General features: G+C 56.4%; 1 protein-coding gene across 1 annotated transcript; it reads right to left on the bottom strand.

Annotated features, from left to right (window-relative positions):
• Positions 1-6,032: 6,032 nt before the first annotated feature.
• On the bottom strand, positions 6,033-18,204 carry DBNDD1 (dysbindin domain containing 1). The gene is made up of 4 exons (XM_063141410.1): positions 18,182-18,204; positions 10,316-10,468; positions 9,410-9,550; positions 6,033-6,193 (listed from the first exon to the last, which is right to left on the bottom strand). The coding sequence occupies exons 2-4, from the start codon at positions 10,461-10,463 to the stop codon at positions 6,033-6,035; spliced, it is 450 nt and encodes a 149-aa protein (XP_062997480.1). The 5' UTR covers positions 10,464-10,468; positions 18,182-18,204.
• Positions 18,205-19,741: the final 1,537 nt, after the last annotated feature.

Raw genomic sequence — 19,741 nt, 5'->3', positions numbered from 1 at the left:
ACAAGGAGGTCTCTCGTTTTAATCCACCTCCCTGCCCATGTAGATTCCCGTTCTTTGCCACGAAGGGAACATCAGAGAGGTCCCTGTGAATTGCACCCTCATTCTTCAAGCTGTGAAGCGTTCTCACGTGTTGTGTCGCATCTTCCCCGGCTGGAGCCATTTTGCCCGGCGTTCCCCCAAGTGCGAAGACAGTGCGGCATTGCCCATGCAGTGCCGGGGGTGGGTGGGTAGAGGCTATGCCAAAGCCAGAGCCCTCTGTTAGCAAGGACACACACACACACACCCCGTGCCAGCTGGTTCTGGCACTTACTCGTTTGCATCGTGGCCTTTCCAGAGCATTTGACCTGCCAGACGCCAGCATCCTTCGGACAAAATGACTCTGCAGAACTAACATTTACTGACTCAGCAGAAAGCGGTTGGCTTTATCAAAAGTCATATCTGTTTCATCCAGAGACCAAAATAAGTTTGGATACTCTCCTTCTAGCAGCTCAGCACTGGCACCTTCTGCCTTAGGTTGACATGGAGCTTTTTCCTCCTTAGGTTTCCTACAAAGAGTTCTACATTCATTTTCTAGTATGTGCTGCTAATCGCTTTCCCAGTTGCACATCTCATATTCTGGCTGTATCTCATCAAACAGGATTTGGACTTGCCCCAGCTCCCTTACTGGCGTTTAGTGGTCGTTTGGACAAAAGTGTTGCAGCTCTTTCGGCTCTACCTGTTCTTCCTCCTTCCCCTTCCTAATTCAACCCCTCCACCTCCACCTGGCACCTTAGGAACTTAGAAAGCTGTCAGACTATTTGTCCATCTTGCCTGGTATTATCTACTTTGACAAGCAGCAGCTATCCAGGGTCTCTCCAGAAGCGGGATCGTGTGCGCCTCAGAGAGAACAGAAATCTCGTTCTCCAGTCTCCTGCAGTGAAAGGATCCCCCCCCCCCCCGGCCACCATACACACACACGCACACACTTTTCAGATTTTGCAGAAGTTCTGCAAATCCAGCCCTGTAAAAAATAAAAAAGCCAAGTGCGTCTTACTGTGTAGAAATGTCACCTGATTTGAAAACAGAAACACACCAGCATTGAAGCTCCCCCCCCCCTCCCCAAGGAGAACTCCGTTATGATAGGAGGAGGAAATGAGTTTCTTTGATCTTTATAATGTGGAGGTTGTGGAAAGCATTCCGCATGGAGGACAGCATTCCGCATGGAGGACAGTGTGGAAGGCTGTTCAGCTTCAGAACTTTAGGGGTCCCAATGGGGTACAATTGTGTCACGTGCACCGTAGCCCATGGAAGCTCATACCACAATACATTTGTTAGTCTTTAAGATGGTTGTTTTAACCTAATTGAGATCTGGGGTCAAAAAGGAAGATATATGGCCAGTGAAAAGAGACTTGCAGGCCCAAAGTTCCAGGGGAAGGTTATGAAAATAGCTCCAGGTGGAACCTCAGTGGTGTCAGCAGAAAGCAAAACCCGTCGGTGTAGGGGTGTGTGTGTGTGTGTGGAAAGCAGAATTGGGAGGCTCTCCAGGTACTAAGGAGAAATCTGGGAACCCCGTTGTGCTGCATTCCTCCTTCCTTCCATGCACGGACCAAGGAAGGAATTTGTTGGATTTGGGAATGCAAATATATTTATTTGGTAAACACGTCTGTTTTCTCGTGCATGTGGCTTTTTTTGTTTGGTTGGTTTCATAAGAACAAAACAAAAAGCACCAGTGGTCTTGCTTTAATGGTTCAGCCGTACATTATCAGGACAGGGCTGGTCTGTGCTCCGCCCCTTCTGAGCCTAGCCTCCGCTGTGGAGATGGAGGCCGCCTAACCCAGGAACAGCCACGAATCACAACCGGGTGCATCCGTGCCCCCCAGTGCACACACCTGGAGGAGACGCGTCTGGGAGCGACCGACAAGGCTGTGGTCTGCCCACCTGAGGCCTGGCATCACCGAGCTCAGACCTGGGTCCACAAGCACAGTGGGTGGTTACTGCAGTCGTCGTGTCAGCAAGTGGATTGGCCGAGGGTATGCTGAGTCGTGGTCAGGTGATCCCCAGCACTCTGCTGATTGGGCCCTGCCCCTATAAAAATAGTTCGGCCACACTTCTCCATCAGAGCACCTCCGTTACCGAGAAGCAGCAACTCAGACCGCATTTCGCCCTGGCCGAATGCCTGCTCCTTCGCCCCAGCCAGGGGCCAACAGCTGATTCCAAGGGGGCAGCAGTATATTCTCTGGGGGCTCATTCCTTCCTGATTCCCCTCTCATTTTGTGCGTGCAGGAAGACCCACGTTGGTCCTCTGTTCCCAGGTAAACGCTCTCCAGGTGCACTAAAAGTTGCTGGTGGGGGGAGCTGAACAGCTTTCCCTCCCTCACCTTGGCAACTAGTGTGTCCTAACTAGTGGCCCAGTATAGGAGGTGGCTGCCCCAGAAATGGCACATTGGGTAATGATCACTAACAACCTTCCCCAACCTGGTGCTAGATGTACGAGACTACAACTCCCAGCATCCCCCAGCCAACACAGCTGGAGGGCTCCAGGTTGGGGAAGGCTGATAACTAGTATCTCTGTGCAGAGGGCTGCCTCATTACTTTGACTTCAAGCAGGCCTCATTTCAGCCCCTCTGGGTGGGCCTGTCTGCAGAGCGAGAGCGTGATGGAAAATTCCTGCTGCTGCTGCTGGTTGTAGACAATGTGGCTCTGTGGCTTTAAAAAACACATCGCCGAAGCCGTAAGAGGCAGCCTCCAGCGGCCCTGGAGTACAGATCCCAGGGGGTGAGGTGTCCCGCTTATGGGCGTCTGCTTCTCTGACTCGCGCACGTTGCAGGGCCTGGGGGGTTGTGCTTTGCCAAGCGTGAGCAGCCCAGAGATGCGTCCCCCAGCGCCTGTGGCCTGGCTCAGGAGCCCAAAGCCGACCCCTGCAGAGTTTCCCCACCTTGGTGAACGGCTTGGTCTTTGAGAGGCCTGGAAAGTCATGGTCCGAGGAGCAGTGAGAGCTGTGCAACTCTGCAAGGCGCCTCCGGTGCCCGAGGTTGTGCTGGTCTAGTCCCTGGTGGTGCAGGCTGCTTGTGCTTCGGCCAGCGCGGCCGTCGGTCTTTCAATGGTGAGGAAGAAACCCGCTTGGCCGGCTCCTTGCCTTCAGGAGAAGAGGTGGCTTTTCTGGGAGGCTTCTCCTCTGCCCGTAAGCCCAGCGAGCCCCGGCTACGGTCGGCAGAGGGACTCCGGCTTCCAGGGGCGGCTTCCGGAGCCTGCATTATAAATAACAAGCCGGATTTTGTGAACTGGAAAAGGACGTGCCGCTGGGCAGCATCCCTGCAAACGGCTGAACTGGGCAGTGGAAGCAAAGGATTACTTTGGGAAGCAGCTGCTCTTCTCCCCCTCCCCAGTGGCTCATGTGTCATCGGGGCCTCAGGATCCGCCGGCGCTTTCCACTTCAGCTGGCCGCTCGCTGGGTTTGTGCTGCCATCAGCAGATGCTTATCGGTGAGGCGCTGACACCCTGGAGCCGCCTCGGAGTGCCCCTCTTCTGCACCCGAGACCTCCACGATGGGGCCTGAGAGTGACCCTGGCCTGGCCGCGGTGGAAGCCTCTGCGGGGAAACGAGCTCACAGCTGTGCATTTTGGAATTCCAGAGGAGGCCGAGGGAGTGCCCCTGTCGCTACAGTTCCCTCTTCCCCAAAACACGTTCCCCGTGCTGCCTGTTGCTATGGAGCCCCTTTCAGCCCGTGGGGCAGGTTCTGGGGATGGATGGGGCAAAAGGGCCCAAATAGCCGAAATGCCAGCCTGTTGAGGCTTTATGCTCTTCCTGCCAGTAGCAGAATTTCAGGAGAGGCATTTAACCCTTTTAGAAAAGGAGGAGAAAATGTGCAAAAGCCAGGAAGCTTCCAAACCATCGGCGGTTGGGAAAAGGGGCCATGACCGGGGTCTTCGGATGACACCCACCCACCCACCCCGAGGGCTGGATTGGAACGCCAGGAGGCCTGGATCTGACCTGAGGTTCAGCACCCCGAGGATGTGAAGGAGGGGAAAGTAAGACAAATAGGCCTGACCACCTCTGATCAGTTTGGCAAGACGAGCAGCCTTGGGCAGCAGCTAGGCCCTCGCTCCGGACTGCTGGGAATCCTCGGAGAAGGCTCGCGCAGCGTCCCAGGCAGCTGCTCCTTGTCAGAAAGACACGTGTGGGTCTCTGGAGCCGTGGGTCTGCGTGGCAGTACCTCCTCTGCAAGAGGGATTTGGGGGCAGGGGGCGGAGAGCCAGCGCAGTGCATGGCTTAAGCTCTCCGCCCCCTGCCCCCAAATCCCTCTTGCAGAGGAGGTACTGCCATGCAGACCTGCAGCTCCAGAGACTGAGCTTAGGCTACAGCCACCGTTGCAGTCCACCAGGGCTCAGCCTCCGGCTCCCCATCGCAAGGACGAGTGGGGCCGGCCGGAGCGGCTTGTTTCAATGGCAAACTGGAACCGGGCAAAGAAATGTCAACATTGTCAGGGAGGGAGAGAGGGGGACAAGCTGAGTGGTGGTGGATCCCCCAAACATCTGGATGTCATGAAGGTTCAGAAATGGAAAGCGGCACCTCAGTGGGTGAGATGGGTGGGAAATGCTAGGACCCTGCAGGGCCGGCATCAAGCGTAGGCAGGGTGAGGCAGCTGTTGAGGGGCCCCCACTGCAGGGTCCAACCGACAACAGCCCCCTGGCCGTGCTCCTCCTCCTCTTCCCCATGGCCACCTGCCTGCCCGCCTGCCTCTTGCTCTGGCCCAGACATGGGTGGTGGTGAGGAGGAGGGGGAGGAGGAGGAGGAGGAGCAGACGCCCCGGCCTCCTTGCTCCCTGCCTCTCACGCACGCGAGTGGGAGCCATGAGGGGCACGAACACCTGGTGACCCCAGCAGTGTGACGGTAGATGCAGGGAGGGAGGGGGCCCATTGCGTCTGCCTTCCTCAAGGACCCTCCAAGGCCTGGCACTGGCCCGGGGCCAGAGAAGACCTCTCTCCTCTGCACAAGTGCCAGCCAACGCTCCTTTAGCTCTGATTCCAGAGGAGCCCTAGAAAGAGCCCAAGCTCACGGACTTGCACTGGGCATCCGGGTTGCTGCACAAGCGCTGATCTCCGGGGCAGGAAGCTGCTGCCGAGAGGCAGCCTGAGGAAGCAGCCCTCGCCCTGGAGCGCATTTGGCGAAAAGAAGCCCCCCACCCATTTCCCAGGAGGACGTGCTGGAAGCACCTCAGGGTGGGCTCGGCTGCCCATCGTATTGCCTTGCTTGGCACGGTCCTGTCCCACTGCTCTCCCTTCAGCAGCGGCTTGGGCGAGCGTCTGTAATGCTCCGGGCCCTCAGCTCTGTCATGATCGCCAGCCATGCCGCTTGCCAAGTTCTCCATCACAGGAGCCTTTCCTCTGGGGAGGGGCCAATGCGGGGGGGGGGTGTCACCGAGCTGTGCTGGAACGCCGTTCCCGTCGGTGCCGTGTGCTCAGGCCAAAGTCCCAGAGCAGCAGGTGGCGGTTAAGGCCACTGGGAAGAGAATGTGCTTTGAAGAAGGGAGGGCCGGATCCGTGCTTGCACAGTGGGTCCCCCTGGCACCCAGAAGTCCCGCTTTGCTGTAGATCCTGGAGGTGCCTCAGGAACGGTGCTAAGCCTCCCCTCGGTTCCTTTGGTTTAACGGGGTCCCTTGCCCTGGCGGAGAGGCTTCCTCGGGCCACCCCAGCATCGCTCAAGGCACGCGGCGGAAGAGGACTGCTCCTCTGTGGCACTCTGCGAACGCAGCTCCTTTCCCGCCGCTCGGCCACCTTCCCCGTCTCTTCATGTCTGCCGCCACGGGTTTTGTTCAGGAGGGAGCAGCAGCAGCAGCAGCAGGAAAGAGGTTCCTAGTTGGCAAACTCAACTCATAGGCAGGGAGGAAGGGAGAGGGATCGGTCTACATACCCAGCAGGATTTGCAAAGGTCCTTGACTGGGGCAAGGGAGGGAGAGGGAGGGGGGAATGTCTCTTAAGGTCACAAATTGCCTGGAATTTGTGGTTAGTGCAAGAGTGAATGTTGGCACCTTGGTTCGCCTTCTGAGCTCCTGGTCATTCTTCTTTTGGCTTCTCCACGGCCTGGAACCCAACAGCCTGGAGCTCTGAGTCGCTGAGGTGCTTCTTCTCGCGCCCCTGCTCTGCTTTTGTCCTACTCCAGGACGGGGAGCGCAGGTAGCCAGCCCGAGGGTTCGGATGGGGGTGTGGGTGCAGACCTGTGCGGGGACACAGAGAAGGAATTAGAGAGCCGGCAGGGGAGCAGGGCTGGCTGGGCTAGAACGCCACACTGCTCTGCTTTTGCACCATCAGCTGGAAGTGAGAAAACGCTGCATGTTTGCCCAACCAGCCCCTCCCCACGGCCAAGATCCCTCTCCAACACTTACTCAGAAGCAAGGCTATTCAACAAAGGCCCCATTCAGTCACAATAAAAGCCTTCCTGTTTTGCATATTCAGCGGTTTTAGGGGCATGCCTTGGTCATTATTGATGAATGAATGGCCTCTGCTCAAATGTTTGCTTTTGTCTGGTTGTTATTGAATTTATTTGCCGCCTTTCCACAGACTAGGTGTCCAAGGTGACTAGCAAAAGCAATATGCATATGCAGCAGCAACGAAATTAAATGAATGCCACAAGTAAATAAGACCTGCATTAAAATAACAGATCAAAACACAACCAGATCAAAACAAAAGCAAATTAAATCAGTCACCAACTAAAAACCCAGAGTGATCCAGGTTAAAGGAACGCTTCCACCCCCACCCAGATTGTCACTTTCTGTTCTTCCAAGGGCAAAGGATACTTTCATTTCCGGGGGGGGGGGGGTCTCCTAATTTTTCCTCTTTGTTTTCATTTCGCAAAAGAGCATGACCCACTTCTGACTATTTCTTCTGGGCGGGAGGGATCATCAGGCCCCAGGAATTCTTGTTTAATTCCTGGATAGGCCAGTAACAACCCCCCCCAAATGCCAAGCATTCATGCAGGCACTTCATCCGATCACTTTCCCAGGGGAAAAGAACATTCGCGACGTTGACCAAGCGGAATGAAAAATGGACCGTTCAGCATTCTTCTAAGCCTCTGCCCAGTCCATTTAATAACAGCATTTTTTATTGAATTGTGAATTAAAATTGGGAAGGGGTGGTGGTGCTCAGACAGGAGAGAAGAAGCGGATTCCTCTCCCTGCCCCTGTCCCAAGCACCTGGTAGCCTGTAGTGGGCAGGGCCCGTGGAAGACGCCCCAGCCTCTGCGGGCCAAATGGCAAATCTCCAGTGGCAGGATTAGGCCTGCGAGCCAAAGGTTCCCCACCCCTGATTGAATCGGATGACCCCCGGGGTGAGAGAGCAGCTTCTGGTCCCGGCAATGGCCACAAGGCTCTTCAGGGCCACGATCCAGCTCTGGTTCCAGCCTCATCAAAGGGCACATCCAGCCGGTGCGCTGGGGCCTGGCTGAGTCTGGTGAGGTGGGGGCCAATTCCCGAGTCCTCAGGAGCCTCCCTTGCTCGGCTAATGTGGTGCTGCTTGAACCGCTGCCTAACCCTGGCCCACTGCCACCTTCTGGTGAGGGAAGGACAGAGAGCTTTGAGCAGCACCGTTTCTGTGAACGGTAGAGAAGAGGGCTGGGGCTCAGGGATTTGGGGGCAGCCCCCTCTTTCTGCATGTGAGTGAGTCCATGGGGGGCTTGGCCACCCACCAGGGCAAGGAGGCCAACCACAGGCAAGGGGGGCCCCTCCCTCGCCTGCTGAGACTGGAGGGGGTGGGAGTCCCCCCCCTCATTAATTCCACTCACACTTTCCCACCAAGGATGCCAATTTGCATTTGCACTCCATCTGTCAATAGGATGCAGCTGCCGCCGCCGCCGCCACCTTTCCCCCCCCCCCCGTCTTTCACCCCTTTCAGCAGGAGACGAGGTGCAGCACAACGCATCCCCCTCTCCTGCTGATCACGCCATTGCTCTGGGAGGGGCAGAAAAAGAAGTGGGCTGTGGGGGGGGGCTGAAACCACCAGGGATCTCCCCCCCCCGACAAACACACACGCACACACACTGCACAAGCCCTCCTTGGAGTAAGGCTGACGCATCTTCCTCAAGCAGCTAATGAGGGCATCATCATCACTGCACAGAGGAGAAACAACACGCCCCTGGGGACGACTTGATATTTCCACAATCAAACAGAAAGTCCTCCAAGCCCATGTGCCCCCTCCCCTTGCTGAAGCACCTGTCCCAGGCTATCCGGTTTTCCTGGGATTCATGGCTCAGCTGGCATGTGGAATGAGACACACGCACACACACACGCCTACCTGCATGCTTGGTTAATCCCATTTTGCAGCACTGGCAAACATGGTCCCCTGACGCTTGGGGTCCTGATTATTAAAGGGGGTGGGGGTGGGATGATTGACTCAGCTGACCTTTCTGGCTCAGACCTTTCTGGAGAGATGATGAGCCAGCCCACCACCACCACACCGACGGCGGCATCGCCAGCTGCCAGGCAATGCCGCCCCTCCCTGGTCCTTCTGCACCAAATATTGCACAGGCAACAGAAAGCTGGGGATTGCAACTGGGTCTCTCACGGCCATGCTCGTGCGCACAGAGCACTGGCATTAAAAAAAGATAATTGTCATGCATCTAATAATAATTAGATAAGTGGCCATTTTAAAAAAATGTAGGGCACCTGGATACAGGAAAAGTTCCCATTTTGCACGTCAATAATCTTCCAGGTATGTGGGCCGTCAGCTATGTGGAGCACTGCTCTGTCTTTTGGCTTTTTTCCTTCATGCCATGTCTGACATGTTTGCTTATTTATTTAAAGCTTGGGGAGAATAACAGCAGTTCAGAATTTTATTGGAATCAGTAAAATCCTACTGAATGGATAAGAACGTATAATCCCAAACTCCCCAAGCCAGTCTGCGGAGAAAGGGTTTTGATTCTCCAGCTGGTTACATCGTAAGGCTTACAGCTCCTCAAGACCCACTTCTTCAGGTAAATCCCAGGGACTTCCCCACCCCCACCCCAGCTTCAACAGGACGCCCTCGGACTCTAAGGGCTCCAACCATGAAGACACTAGCATGCCACAGCTGCTGAGGCTGTTAAAACAGACCCAGCCCCTTTAAGAGAAAAGACTTTAGTCAATATGGAGGCTAGTGAGCTGAAAGGATGCCAAACCTATACTTAAGGCTCAGTCACAATCTGCTGCTTGTTGGAGCAACATACAGGCAAGCATGTCTGACTTCCAGCCCCAGCACTCTTTCACAGTGCCATTCTATTCCTGCCTCCCTTGCTCTTCCTTGCCCAAAACCTTAGTAGATCCAATCTGTGGTGGAACTGTGTGATCTAGGCCACACCAGTGCCCAATGATGCTAAGCCCTGGCCACGACAAAGGAAGAACAGAGCATTAAAGCTCATATGATTCATTGACACTAAGATTTAACTGGGCAGCCACACTTACCAGCAGTGGAGTCGTTGGATACATTCTCATCATCAGAGTCAGCAAAGACTTCTGCCAGCTCCTGGTCAGACATGTCAGTTAGTTCTGTTAGGTCCAGCAGATCAAAGTGCACCTCAAGGGAGGAGACGCTGCTCAGAGGTTCTAAGGAGGCAAAGGGAGGCCAGTCAGCTGCTGCAGGGACAAAGGACAGGGGCCTGCCAATATGATCAGAAGCCCTAGAGTCAGTGGTGCTGCCCCGTGTACCTTTGCTAGCCTAAGTTTAGTGGAAGAAGGCTGATGATGATGATGATGATGATGCACAGTGCTTTCAAGTATTAAACGTGCTCCATGTACTTTATCTGCTTGTAATCCTTACAACAACCCTGTAAGGTTGGTCAGTATTATTATTCCCTCTATTGCAGATGGTCAACTGAGGCTGAGAGAGCAGCTTGCTTAAGGCCAACTCGTGAGTCCATGGCAGAGGTGAGATTTGAACTGGGGACTGTCTGATTCGATGGCACCATCTCTCTCTCTCTAAATACCACATAGGATGACTGTGTGTGGTGTAGTGGCTAAAGTCTTGGACTGGGATCTGGGTTCTAGTCCCCACTAGGCCATGGAAACCCACTGGGTGGCTTTGGACCGGTCACAGACACTCAGCCCAGCCTACCTCACAGGGTTGTTGTTGTGAGGATAAAATGGAGAGGAGGAGAAGTATGTACGCCGCCTTGGATTCCTTGGAGGAAAAAAGACGGGATATAAATGCAATAAACAAATAAATAAATTTGTGGCAAGCTCTTCTGCAGCTCCCGGGAGGAGCCACTGAGCCTTATCCTGCAGCGGCGCTGTGCTTTACAGGGTCCTGACGGAGTCAGTGAGCTCCCGTGGCAGGAGCCCCCCCCCCCGTTCCCCCCAGACGGGACTCACGCCTGCGCTCTGCGACCTGCAGCAGTCCAGAAGTGGGGATTGGGATCCCTCCTTCCTCCTCAGCAGGGGGGCTGTGGGGCTCTTCCACCAGTCCGTGGATGGGGACGATCAGGGGAGCCAGCCTCTCCAGCTTTGGGGCCTCTTTCATCCGCTCTGAAATCACAAAACGGGGCTGCGTTGGTTAAGGCTGGGGTGCGGAATAGCAGGGCCGGGGGCCAGATCCACCCCCCCGGGCTTCCCCAGCTGACACCCCCCTCCCAGTCTGCCATTTTAAAAGGCTGGAACGTCTCCCCTAGGGCTTGGTCACTGGCCGCGAGAGCTTTAAGCTAAAACTGGCCGGCCCTTTCGCCTAGACCTCTTCCGCCTTCCGCCTCGACCACCTGCGGGCTGCAGCCCCTGAGACCTTGGGGAGGCGCTTCTGCCGGTCAGTGTCAACGTCCACCTACAGCGGCCGACCCAAAGCGGCAAGTGTGTGTGCCAGGCTTGGGGAAGCTCTAACTGGCAAGCGCAGCTGGAACATCTGAAGGAAGGAGCTCTTCACAGCTGTAATGTCAGGAACAAAGATTTTGCAATTTTAAAAACATGTGACAACCTCCCTCCCTCCCTCCCATAGAATCATAGAAGAGTAGAGTTGGAAGGGGTCTGTAAGGCCATCAAGTCTAACCCCCTGCTCAATGCAGGAATCCACCTTCAAGCATCCGACAGATGGAAGCTAGCCTTCCTTCCTCCCTCCCTCCCTTCCTCGCTTGTCCTTTCCTCTCTCTGCTTAGCCTAGAACTCTGAGCCACTCCATTGCCTAAATGCTAACCGCACACTGCTTTATACCGCATGGAAGAAATCTAAAGCACAAGGGGGGCCAGGCAGCTTGCTTTGTCTGGGGGGGGGGTATCCAGGGAAGACCTGCACTCTCTTCCTAGGCACCCCAGGGATGGGCACCAAGGACCTGAGGCTCCCGCTTAGGAGGAGCAGGCCCTTTGTGCCTGCCAAGACAAAAGGCCGGCCTGTTTCAGAGCAGGCAGGCAGAGCGAAACAAAGGACGGCCTGTCTGGAGGAAGGAAGATGCAACTAGGGCTATGGCCCTGGCCGTGGGCCACATGTGGCTCAGATGTCCCCCTGGGACCACTCGGGTTGCACGCACAGCGTGGTAGAGCCCTGGCACCCATCTGTGCAGGGAGCAGCAGCACCAAGCATCCGTGGGCAGCTGCCCGGACCCCAGCAGGGCATGCTGCTGAGTCTCACCTTGTCCTCCCCCCCTTTAAGCCTAGCCACCATTGAAATGGCCCACAATGCCCCTGACAAAGACCGTAAGAAGTCCAGAAGAGCCCTGAGGCTGGATTAGACCAAGGGCCCACCTAGTCCAGCGCTCTGTTCACACAGCGGCCAACCAGTTGTGTTTTGTCCAGGTTTTGCTCAGACCTCGATTTTTCTCCGACTGCCACACGCCCAGCGGAGGCCACTTTGCCCCAGGGAGCCGGCCCTGAACAGCAGCATCAGAGCAAAGCTGTGCAAGACTTCAGGAGAGTCAACGAAGAGGAACACCAAGCTTTGAAGACAGCCTTCCCCAACCTGGTGCCCTTCAGATGCATTGGACTGCCATTCCCATCCTCCTCGGCCAGCATGGCTCTTGGGACTTATGGGAGTTGAAGTCCAACACCTCTAGGAGGCAACAGGTTGGGAAAGGTGACTCTAGATCAGCCTTCCTCAACCTGGGGCGCTCCAGATGTGTTGGACTACAACTCCCAGAATGCCCCAGCCAGCTTGGGAAGCAGTGCTCTGGCTCCTCCATGGCGCCAAGGGAACACACCTGCCCAGCCTCAGCCCGTGTGCCAACTCTCGGCCATCAGCACACAGCGGGGTTATGCTGAGAGTGACTGGCAATGCCCAGCCCTGCCCCCCTCATTCACAAACAGGATCTTGAGGCTATGAGCACATCTGCAAGTACTTTCCCAGTGAAGCATGCGCATGCACACATGTTTTGCAGCCCAACAGGAGCTGATGTGCCAAGAGGGCACCATTTCTCTGCTGCTCTTTTCATCGTTTGTGTTACTCCTGCCCACAAAACTACCATACTCTAGTAAGCATGCCAGTGTCCCGACTTAACTGGGCATCCCATGTGCCTGCCCCTTTGGCATTCTGCTTCTCCCTCCGCCTTTACTTTCTGTGCCTCCTCTTCCAAATGCCGTGTGCCCAGGAGGAGGGGGAACGCGGCATCGATTTCCAATACAGAAATACTAATGGCGCTGAATGGCGGGGAGGCGAAATATTTCCCATCCCTGCTGAACCAGAGCCAAGGGGAAAGGGGGCCTGCAGCCTCTCTGCTCCAGGGCGATGCGGGGTTAATCATCCCATTAGCGCTGGGAGGAGAGGCGGCTCAGAACAAGGGCAGGCAGAGCAGCCGGGCATTTCCGCAGGGGCAACACCGCCTTGTCCTGAGTGGAAGACAACTCCTGGGACTCTGGGAGGTCTGCCTGCCTCCTCCACTGTCTGTGAGCCATCAAGACCTGGATGCCAGGCCTGTGGGCAAAGCGCTTCTCCTGCTCCTCTGTTTTCTACTTCTTGCAATGATACTTCTCTCTCTTGTCAGTCTCGACCCCTGCTAGGGTGAGGGCCCTCGGCGGCTGCCCAAGCATGACAGCCGTTGACACTGGCCCTGGCTGGCAGAGGCAATGCCCGCCTCTAAGCAGAGCCTAAGAAGGCTCCACCACCTCCAGGAGCACACACGGCGAGCCGTCCCTTTCCGCCAACAAAGGGAGAACAAAAGCCCCCCCCCCCCCCGCTTTCTCCTGGCCCAAACATAAAGAGCTGTTTCTGGATTCCATCCAACCACTTGGCATTTCACCCAAACCTTTTACAGGTTAAAAGGCTCCTTGCTCAGTCAGAATGGCCTGTTTAACCTGCAGTAGCTCAACACTGGCTGGATCCCACCTTACACACAACTCCAGTAGGGCCTGCTTTTCCTCGCTTCTTAATTTCGAGGCAACAGACACCCCTTTTATTCGGTCGTCCAAAGGGGGGCACGGTTGGGCACCTGCCAAGGTTCCACTCCTCAGCAGGGGCCCACTGACAAATGCCCCCTGGACTGGCTCCTCCTCCCCCTCCTCTTCCCCATTGCGACCTGCTTGCTGACCTGCTCCTTATTTTGGCCTGGTGGTGGTGAGGAAGAGGAGCAGACACCACGGGCAACTCGCTCCCTGGCTCTCGGCCCGTCACGCAAGCACATGGCAGCAATTAGGAGCAGCAGCAGCAGCTGGTGACAATGAGGAGGAGGCAGGAGGGGGCCGATCGAGGGGGCCTTGCCCAAGGCCCTCAGAAACCTGGAGGCAGCACTGCTTTTATTGACTGATTGGTTTTATTGGTCTATTTTTGCATTTATAGGTGGCTTTTCCAGCCAAACACTCCCCAAACAACCATTTAAAAGCATTTAAACAACCCATGAAATCGGTCAGTAAAAATTAAGAGATGTTTAACTCCTCGCCCTGTGGGGACTTGCTGCAAAACACAGTGATGAGGAAAAGGCACTCTGCACATGTGCCAAGGTGCTCTCTTTTTTCTGAGACTACTTTCCACATTCCAGGACCAGATCCTGGCCCTGGAACCAGCCAGGTTTGCATTATTTCCCAGACACTTACTCATCTGGCTTGGCCAGTGCTGCACCGGGCTTGGCCTCAGCGCAGCGGATCTGAAGCCAATTTGGAAGCCCATCGCTTGTCTCCTGCAGGATGTGATGAGGAGCCTTGTTGCTCCTGGCAGCTCACCAACGAAAGGCGAGGGCAGAGTCAAGAGACTCTAATGCAACCTGCCCTTGACCCACCGTGAGGATTCTGAAATCGCCTGGCATGATGGATGCCTCTCTTGCACTGCTCGAGAGTCCTCTGCTGAACCCCCATTAGGTGGGGGTCACACAGAGCTCTGCTTCCCAGTGCACCCAGCCACGGGATCACAGGCAGGCATTACAGAGTCTCAGTCTTTGACACACCTTAAACCCTGTTCCCAGTGGAAGTCAGTTAGCCGGCTGGGTTCCAGCCCACCCATCGCAGCTTCCAGGCCTGCCTGTCTTGGAAGGCCACATTTTCAGAAAGTAAACCCTGGAAAATGGTTCACATCCAAGACAGGGCTTCAAAAGGGAGGCAGAGAAAGGAGGAGGAAAAGGGCTGTTGTGGGTTTTGCAACATCTTGTGGTGCAGCTGTGCTGTTCTGAGATCCTGGCCAGTCAAGGCAGAGTGCTTGGAGCCATGCGGTCACTCCTGTCCCACGAAGGGCGGGTTGGGCTGCTCTGGCAAGCGGCAACAGGAGCTCAGCGAGGACTTTCATGCTCCCCCTCCCAAAAACGCCAGACAGAGTGCTTCCCTCTCGGCCTGGTTTTGCACAGTCTAGGACTTTAATATAGTTATTCCTTCGTCTTGTGCAGGCATACTTCTAGATCTAAAAAACTCTTTTTACTGGGAAACTATCAAGGATGCACGTACAGCTTGTCAGCTATCTTTTGTTCTCCTGAATATTTTGTGAAATATGCATATATACTTCTGTGCATGTTTGTTTATTATATAGATTCCAAATTTATTCCATTCTGGGGTGGGTGGAGTAAAGTTAAAACTTTCTGCCAAGTCTCCTCTCTAAGCAGAAGCCAGGATCTGCCTTTCTTTTTCATCATGACTCAACCCTACACCTTGGTTCCTATTTGAACTGTACCTGAAATGCTTCTGATTGACTTAGAGCAAAACTCCTGAGGTCAGGAGACACATCTGAATGTGGGGCTTTTCTCCTCTAAAGGGCAGCCTAATGGTTCTTTCTTATGAGAATAAATTTGTGTGAGTTCAGCTTAGGTGGTGAGATTATGTATAGGGTGGGTGAGGGGGGATTTTATTTTTAATTGCTGATTGGCCCACTTGCCAGTAGAACAGTATTTGTCTTTGGACAGGTTTATCCTCCTTTCATATTGTTTTTCCATGTCTAGCAACATAGTTTTTGCAAAGTTGAAATGCTATTTTGACAAATATATTCTGATATTTCTGCTCTTATGTTTTCTCTTCTGTCCCCTTGAAGACTGATATAAAGAATATAGAATTGGGCTGAAGTTCCCTGGAGGGTGCAGGGGGTGTTTATACAGTCCCTTGCGTGAACAATTCCCAGACTCAGGTCAGTTCCAGGACTTCTAGGTTTTATTTAGCAGGAAACATTTATCTGCCTGCAGATTGGTGGCAGTGTGAATACAGGTGAGCGCACTGCATGGGTCCTTAGATTGGATCCAGGACCTGCCTTCTGCAAGAAGAAGGGTTCTGCTCAAGGAAAGTCCCCCCACCCAATTTGCGGGACCCCCCCTGCCCGAACATACCACAGCTCACCCCATTTAGCAGGGTCTTCTGACTCCCTGTGTAGCATTTTCAGGGGGGTGGAGGGAGTGGGGAAGCCCACTTCCACCAGCCTAGTTGATCCAGCGTAAATGTGGATCCAATCCCTTGTGTATATCAAAGGGTGGCCAGCTCCCAGGGGAAGAGTTACATCGGCTTTCCTGGAAGCATCCCTGGATCTGTGATGAAAACTAGAATGAAAGTTTGGCAAAGTCTCACAATCTGCTTTTAAATGTTTCGAGTTTGAAAATGTGTGCATGTGTTTTAAATGCTGAAATCCACTTGAGGGTTTATAAGACAATAATTGTAAGCGTCTGCTTGCCAGATTCAAAACCGACTTCTCTTTTCTAACACTCCAAAAATCTGACAGCATCTATAACAGTGTGTGTGTGTGTGTGTGTGTGTGTGTTGGTGATGGTGGGATCAATTAGAAGAATTTGCAAGCTGCTGTGAGTTGGAAGGCCTGTGGTGGGGAATCCATTTCAGTCACCTGCTTCTTTTGCACAAACACACCCCACGGCACCTTTTCCAACCTGCCTCTCCCACCCTGAGGCCGCTGGTGGACAGAGAGGGCTGCCACTGCCATTCCTCTCTGGCATCTGCTCCATCTCCCTGCCTGCCCCCCTCTGCTCCGGCAGCATCCATGCACTTGAGGGAAGGCGTGCGAAGGGGGGGAGCACTGGGAAGAAGCAGGGATATTCTACGGACTGCTGACTCATATTACATGACAAAAGCCTTAGGTCACCACCACGCCGGCACTGTTGGAAGCTGCTGCGTGTTTGGTAAAGGACAGCTGAGGCCAGTGCTTTCATTTCTAAAGCCGGAGCTGCCAGGAATCAAAGCTGCTGGAGCTGGAAGGCAGCCCTTTCTCATAACCATAAACGTCCACAGGGATCGAAGGGGGGGGGGTGTTGAATGGGGGGGGGCTCCTGAAGCCCCCCCTCTCCACTATCAGTCAAATCAACGCCTTCTATAGCTTTCTAGAGGCAGCAGGTAAGGGAGGCGGCACAAAGGGAAAGAGGGCCCCACCCCATAATGCCAGCTCCTGGAAGGTCTTGACTGTGCTGAGTCAGTGGGGAGAGGGAATCACTCTGTGTACACTCAGAGGCACTGCCATAACATCCCCACACATGTTTCAGGTGGGGGAGATGCACTATTCAAAACGGGGGCTGGGGACAGCCTGGCTCTTGATCAAATCCAGTCAGGCCTTGACCTCTTCTGACGGGTGTCACGGAGAAGAGCCCGGCTCCAGCGCCTCTCCTGGCCCCTGGCAGGCCCCGCCTGGTGGCCATTTCCACGGGCCCTTCTATGCATCTTCTCCCCAGACCAGAAGGCCGGCTGGGGGGGTGGACCATGGGGGCCGGCGAGCACCCGGCTTGTGGCCTTGCCCTGCGGAGGGCTCCTCTGTGCCCGGGGCCCCTGGCACCCACAGCAGCATAACGGAGATCTTGTATCAGGACGTGCACTTTTGGTGAAGGGGCCGGACGGAGAGTTCCAGCTACTGAGCAGCATTGAAAGGAAACCAATGAAGAAGCCTCTTCCTCCTCCTTCTCCTCCTCCTCCCAGGCGGCAGATGTGGAGCGGTGCCCTCCCAGGCGCCACAGCTGTTCCAGAGAGAGGCAGGGCAGGGCAGGGCAGGGGGCGTAGCGGAGGGGGGCGGGCAAGCCCCCCCGCGGACCCGCAACTCCAAGTCCCGCAGCGAAACCGCCGGGGACCTTTGCGAGCCTCCTCCAGCGACGAGCACGCGCTCAGCCCCGCCACCGGCCCCGAGGGGGCTCGTGCGCGACACACCCAAAGCCCCGGCACCTCTGGGCGAGCGGCAGGAGGGGCGACGAGCCGCCCCGCCCCGCTCCGCGCACACGCGGCGACGCATCCACACGTGCCCCTGGTCCACAGGCCCCCGAGACGCGAGTCCGGGAGCATTCCGGTCACACCCCACTGCGCGCCCCCTGCGCGGACACCCCCCGCGGCGCCCCCTCCCCCCCGCCGGCTCCTCTCTCGCTGGAGTCCTAAACAGGGGTGGGGTGGGGTGGGGTGGGGTGGGCAGCTCCCCGGCACCTGCCCAGGCGGAGGCTCGGTGGAACCCTGCTCCCCGGGAGGAGGGAGGGGGCTGCCAGCCTAGCAGAGGCCCCTGTGCTCCCCCCCCCGCGGCTCTCCGGGGGCTCCGGAACAGAATGACCAAGAGACGGTCTTCCTCCACAAGGACCCCCAGTTTGGGACCCCGAGCCGGAGGGGCGGGGCGGGGGGCCAGAAGGCTGCAGCTCCGTCCAACAGACCCCCTCCCCGACCGCCTGCATTCCAGGTCCAGCAGTGGAACCCCAAGGCGGGTGGGGCAGGCTCTCTCCTAGACGCCCCCCCCCGGGAGCCCCGAGAGGCGAGCCCGAGCCCCTCACCGCGGCGCCTGGGCGGCTGGCTAGCCCGCCCGCTCGCCCGCCCGCCCGCTGGCTCCAGGCCGCCCCCGCCCCTCGGGGAAGCCGCGGGCCGGCCGGTGCCCCTCGGGGTCCTGCCCTGCACTCACCCGGGGTGGCCGCCCCTCCCGGCGCCTCCATGGGTCCCGGCTGCTGCCTGCAGCCGCCGCCGCCGCTCGCTCGCTCGCTCGCTCCTGCGCTCGCCCTCGCCGCCTCGCCTCGCCTCGCCTCGCCTCGCGCCGTTCTGGCCACTGCAGCAGCAGCAGCAGCAGCGGCGGCGGCGGCAGCGGTAGAAGCAGCCGCCCCGAGCGCGGACGAGCCCCGCGCTGTCGAGGAGCGCGGGCTGGCCCCGGCCCAGGGGAGGGGAGGGGAGGGGACGCGCCGGAGGGAGGGAGGGAGGGAGCGAGGGAGGCAGGGGGCGGGCAGGCCGGCCGGCTGGCACGCAGCCCGGCGCCGCCGCCAGCCCCGGCCCTCCGCCCGCAGCAGCAGCCGAGCCCAGGTGGGGCAGGCAGCGGGCGCGTGAGCTTGCCAAGGCTGCATTTCAGCCCTGGGACGTCGAGGAGGAGGGCGCCTCTGAGCACCTGCAGAGTGCCCGAGCCCGAGTTTCTGCGGGCGGGAATGGAGGCGGAAGGGGGGGCTGAGGGCTAGAGGGGGGCAACGCCAGTGCGCCAGGCTGCTCCCCTTCACCCCCGGCATGAGAGATTCCTGGAGGCCTCGCTGTGGACTAGTCGGATGACAAGCCCCTTTGAAAGGAAAGGTCGATCTGGCTATGAGGTGCAGGAGCAGGCTGGACCCTGTGGACCCAAGATCTTTCGTTGCCTGAGGCAGAACAACAACTTACACACCCCACTGGTCAGATCCCCCCCCCCCAACAACATGAAGATGCAGAGTGCCCCTGAACATGCACAGAATTGCCTTTAAAGGGATGTTTAATTTTAGATAGGCAGCGCAAACAATCCCAGGCCTCCTCTTCCTAAGGGGCTGCCATCCACAAACTGATGCCCTCTGGATGTGTGTCTTGGATTACAACACCCATTAAACTCCCAGCCAGCAGGGGAGTTGTAGTCCAACCCATCTGATTGGGGGAGGCAGCTATAGGGCCATAGGTATGGGCTTCCAAATTCCAAGGAACCCGAGGAGGGTGCAGAAATGTACCACATTTCCTCTGGGTTTATGCAGGCTTTGCCCCCTACACACACACACTTTACTTGTGCTGGATTTAGCCATGAGGAATTACTGTCCACATTGTGGGGGCTCAGGAGGCCTGGCTGGGGCCAGGCCTGTTAGGAAATAGGAGGCTAAGAGGGCTAGAGGAACCCACTGTGGTCTGATCCAACAGGGCTCCTCGTGTTCTTTTACAACTTCATTGGCTGCCAGTCCAGGTCTGGGCCTGATTCAAAGTGCTGGTATTGACATTCAAAGCCCTAAATGGTTTGGGGCCAGGTTATTTGAAGGAACGCCTCCTCCCATATGTACCTGCCCGGACCTTAAGATCATCCTCAGGGGTCCTTCTCTGTGAGCCCCTGCCAAAGGAAGTGAGGCAGGTGGCTACTAGGAGCAGGGCCTTCTTCGCTGTGGCACCCCAGCTGTGAAACAAGCTCCCCAGAGAGGTCCGCCTGGCGCCTACACTGTACTCCTTTCGTCGCCAGCTGAAGACCTTTTTATTCTCT

This window comes from Elgaria multicarinata, chromosome 14, assembly GCF_023053635.1.
Source record: "Elgaria multicarinata webbii isolate HBS135686 ecotype San Diego chromosome 14, rElgMul1.1.pri, whole genome shotgun sequence".
Classification (NCBI taxonomy): Eukaryota; Metazoa; Chordata; class Lepidosauria; order Squamata; family Anguidae; genus Elgaria; species Elgaria multicarinata.
The sequence above is the reverse complement of the archived record's forward strand: the minus strand, read 5'-3'. Positions and strand labels throughout refer to the sequence as shown.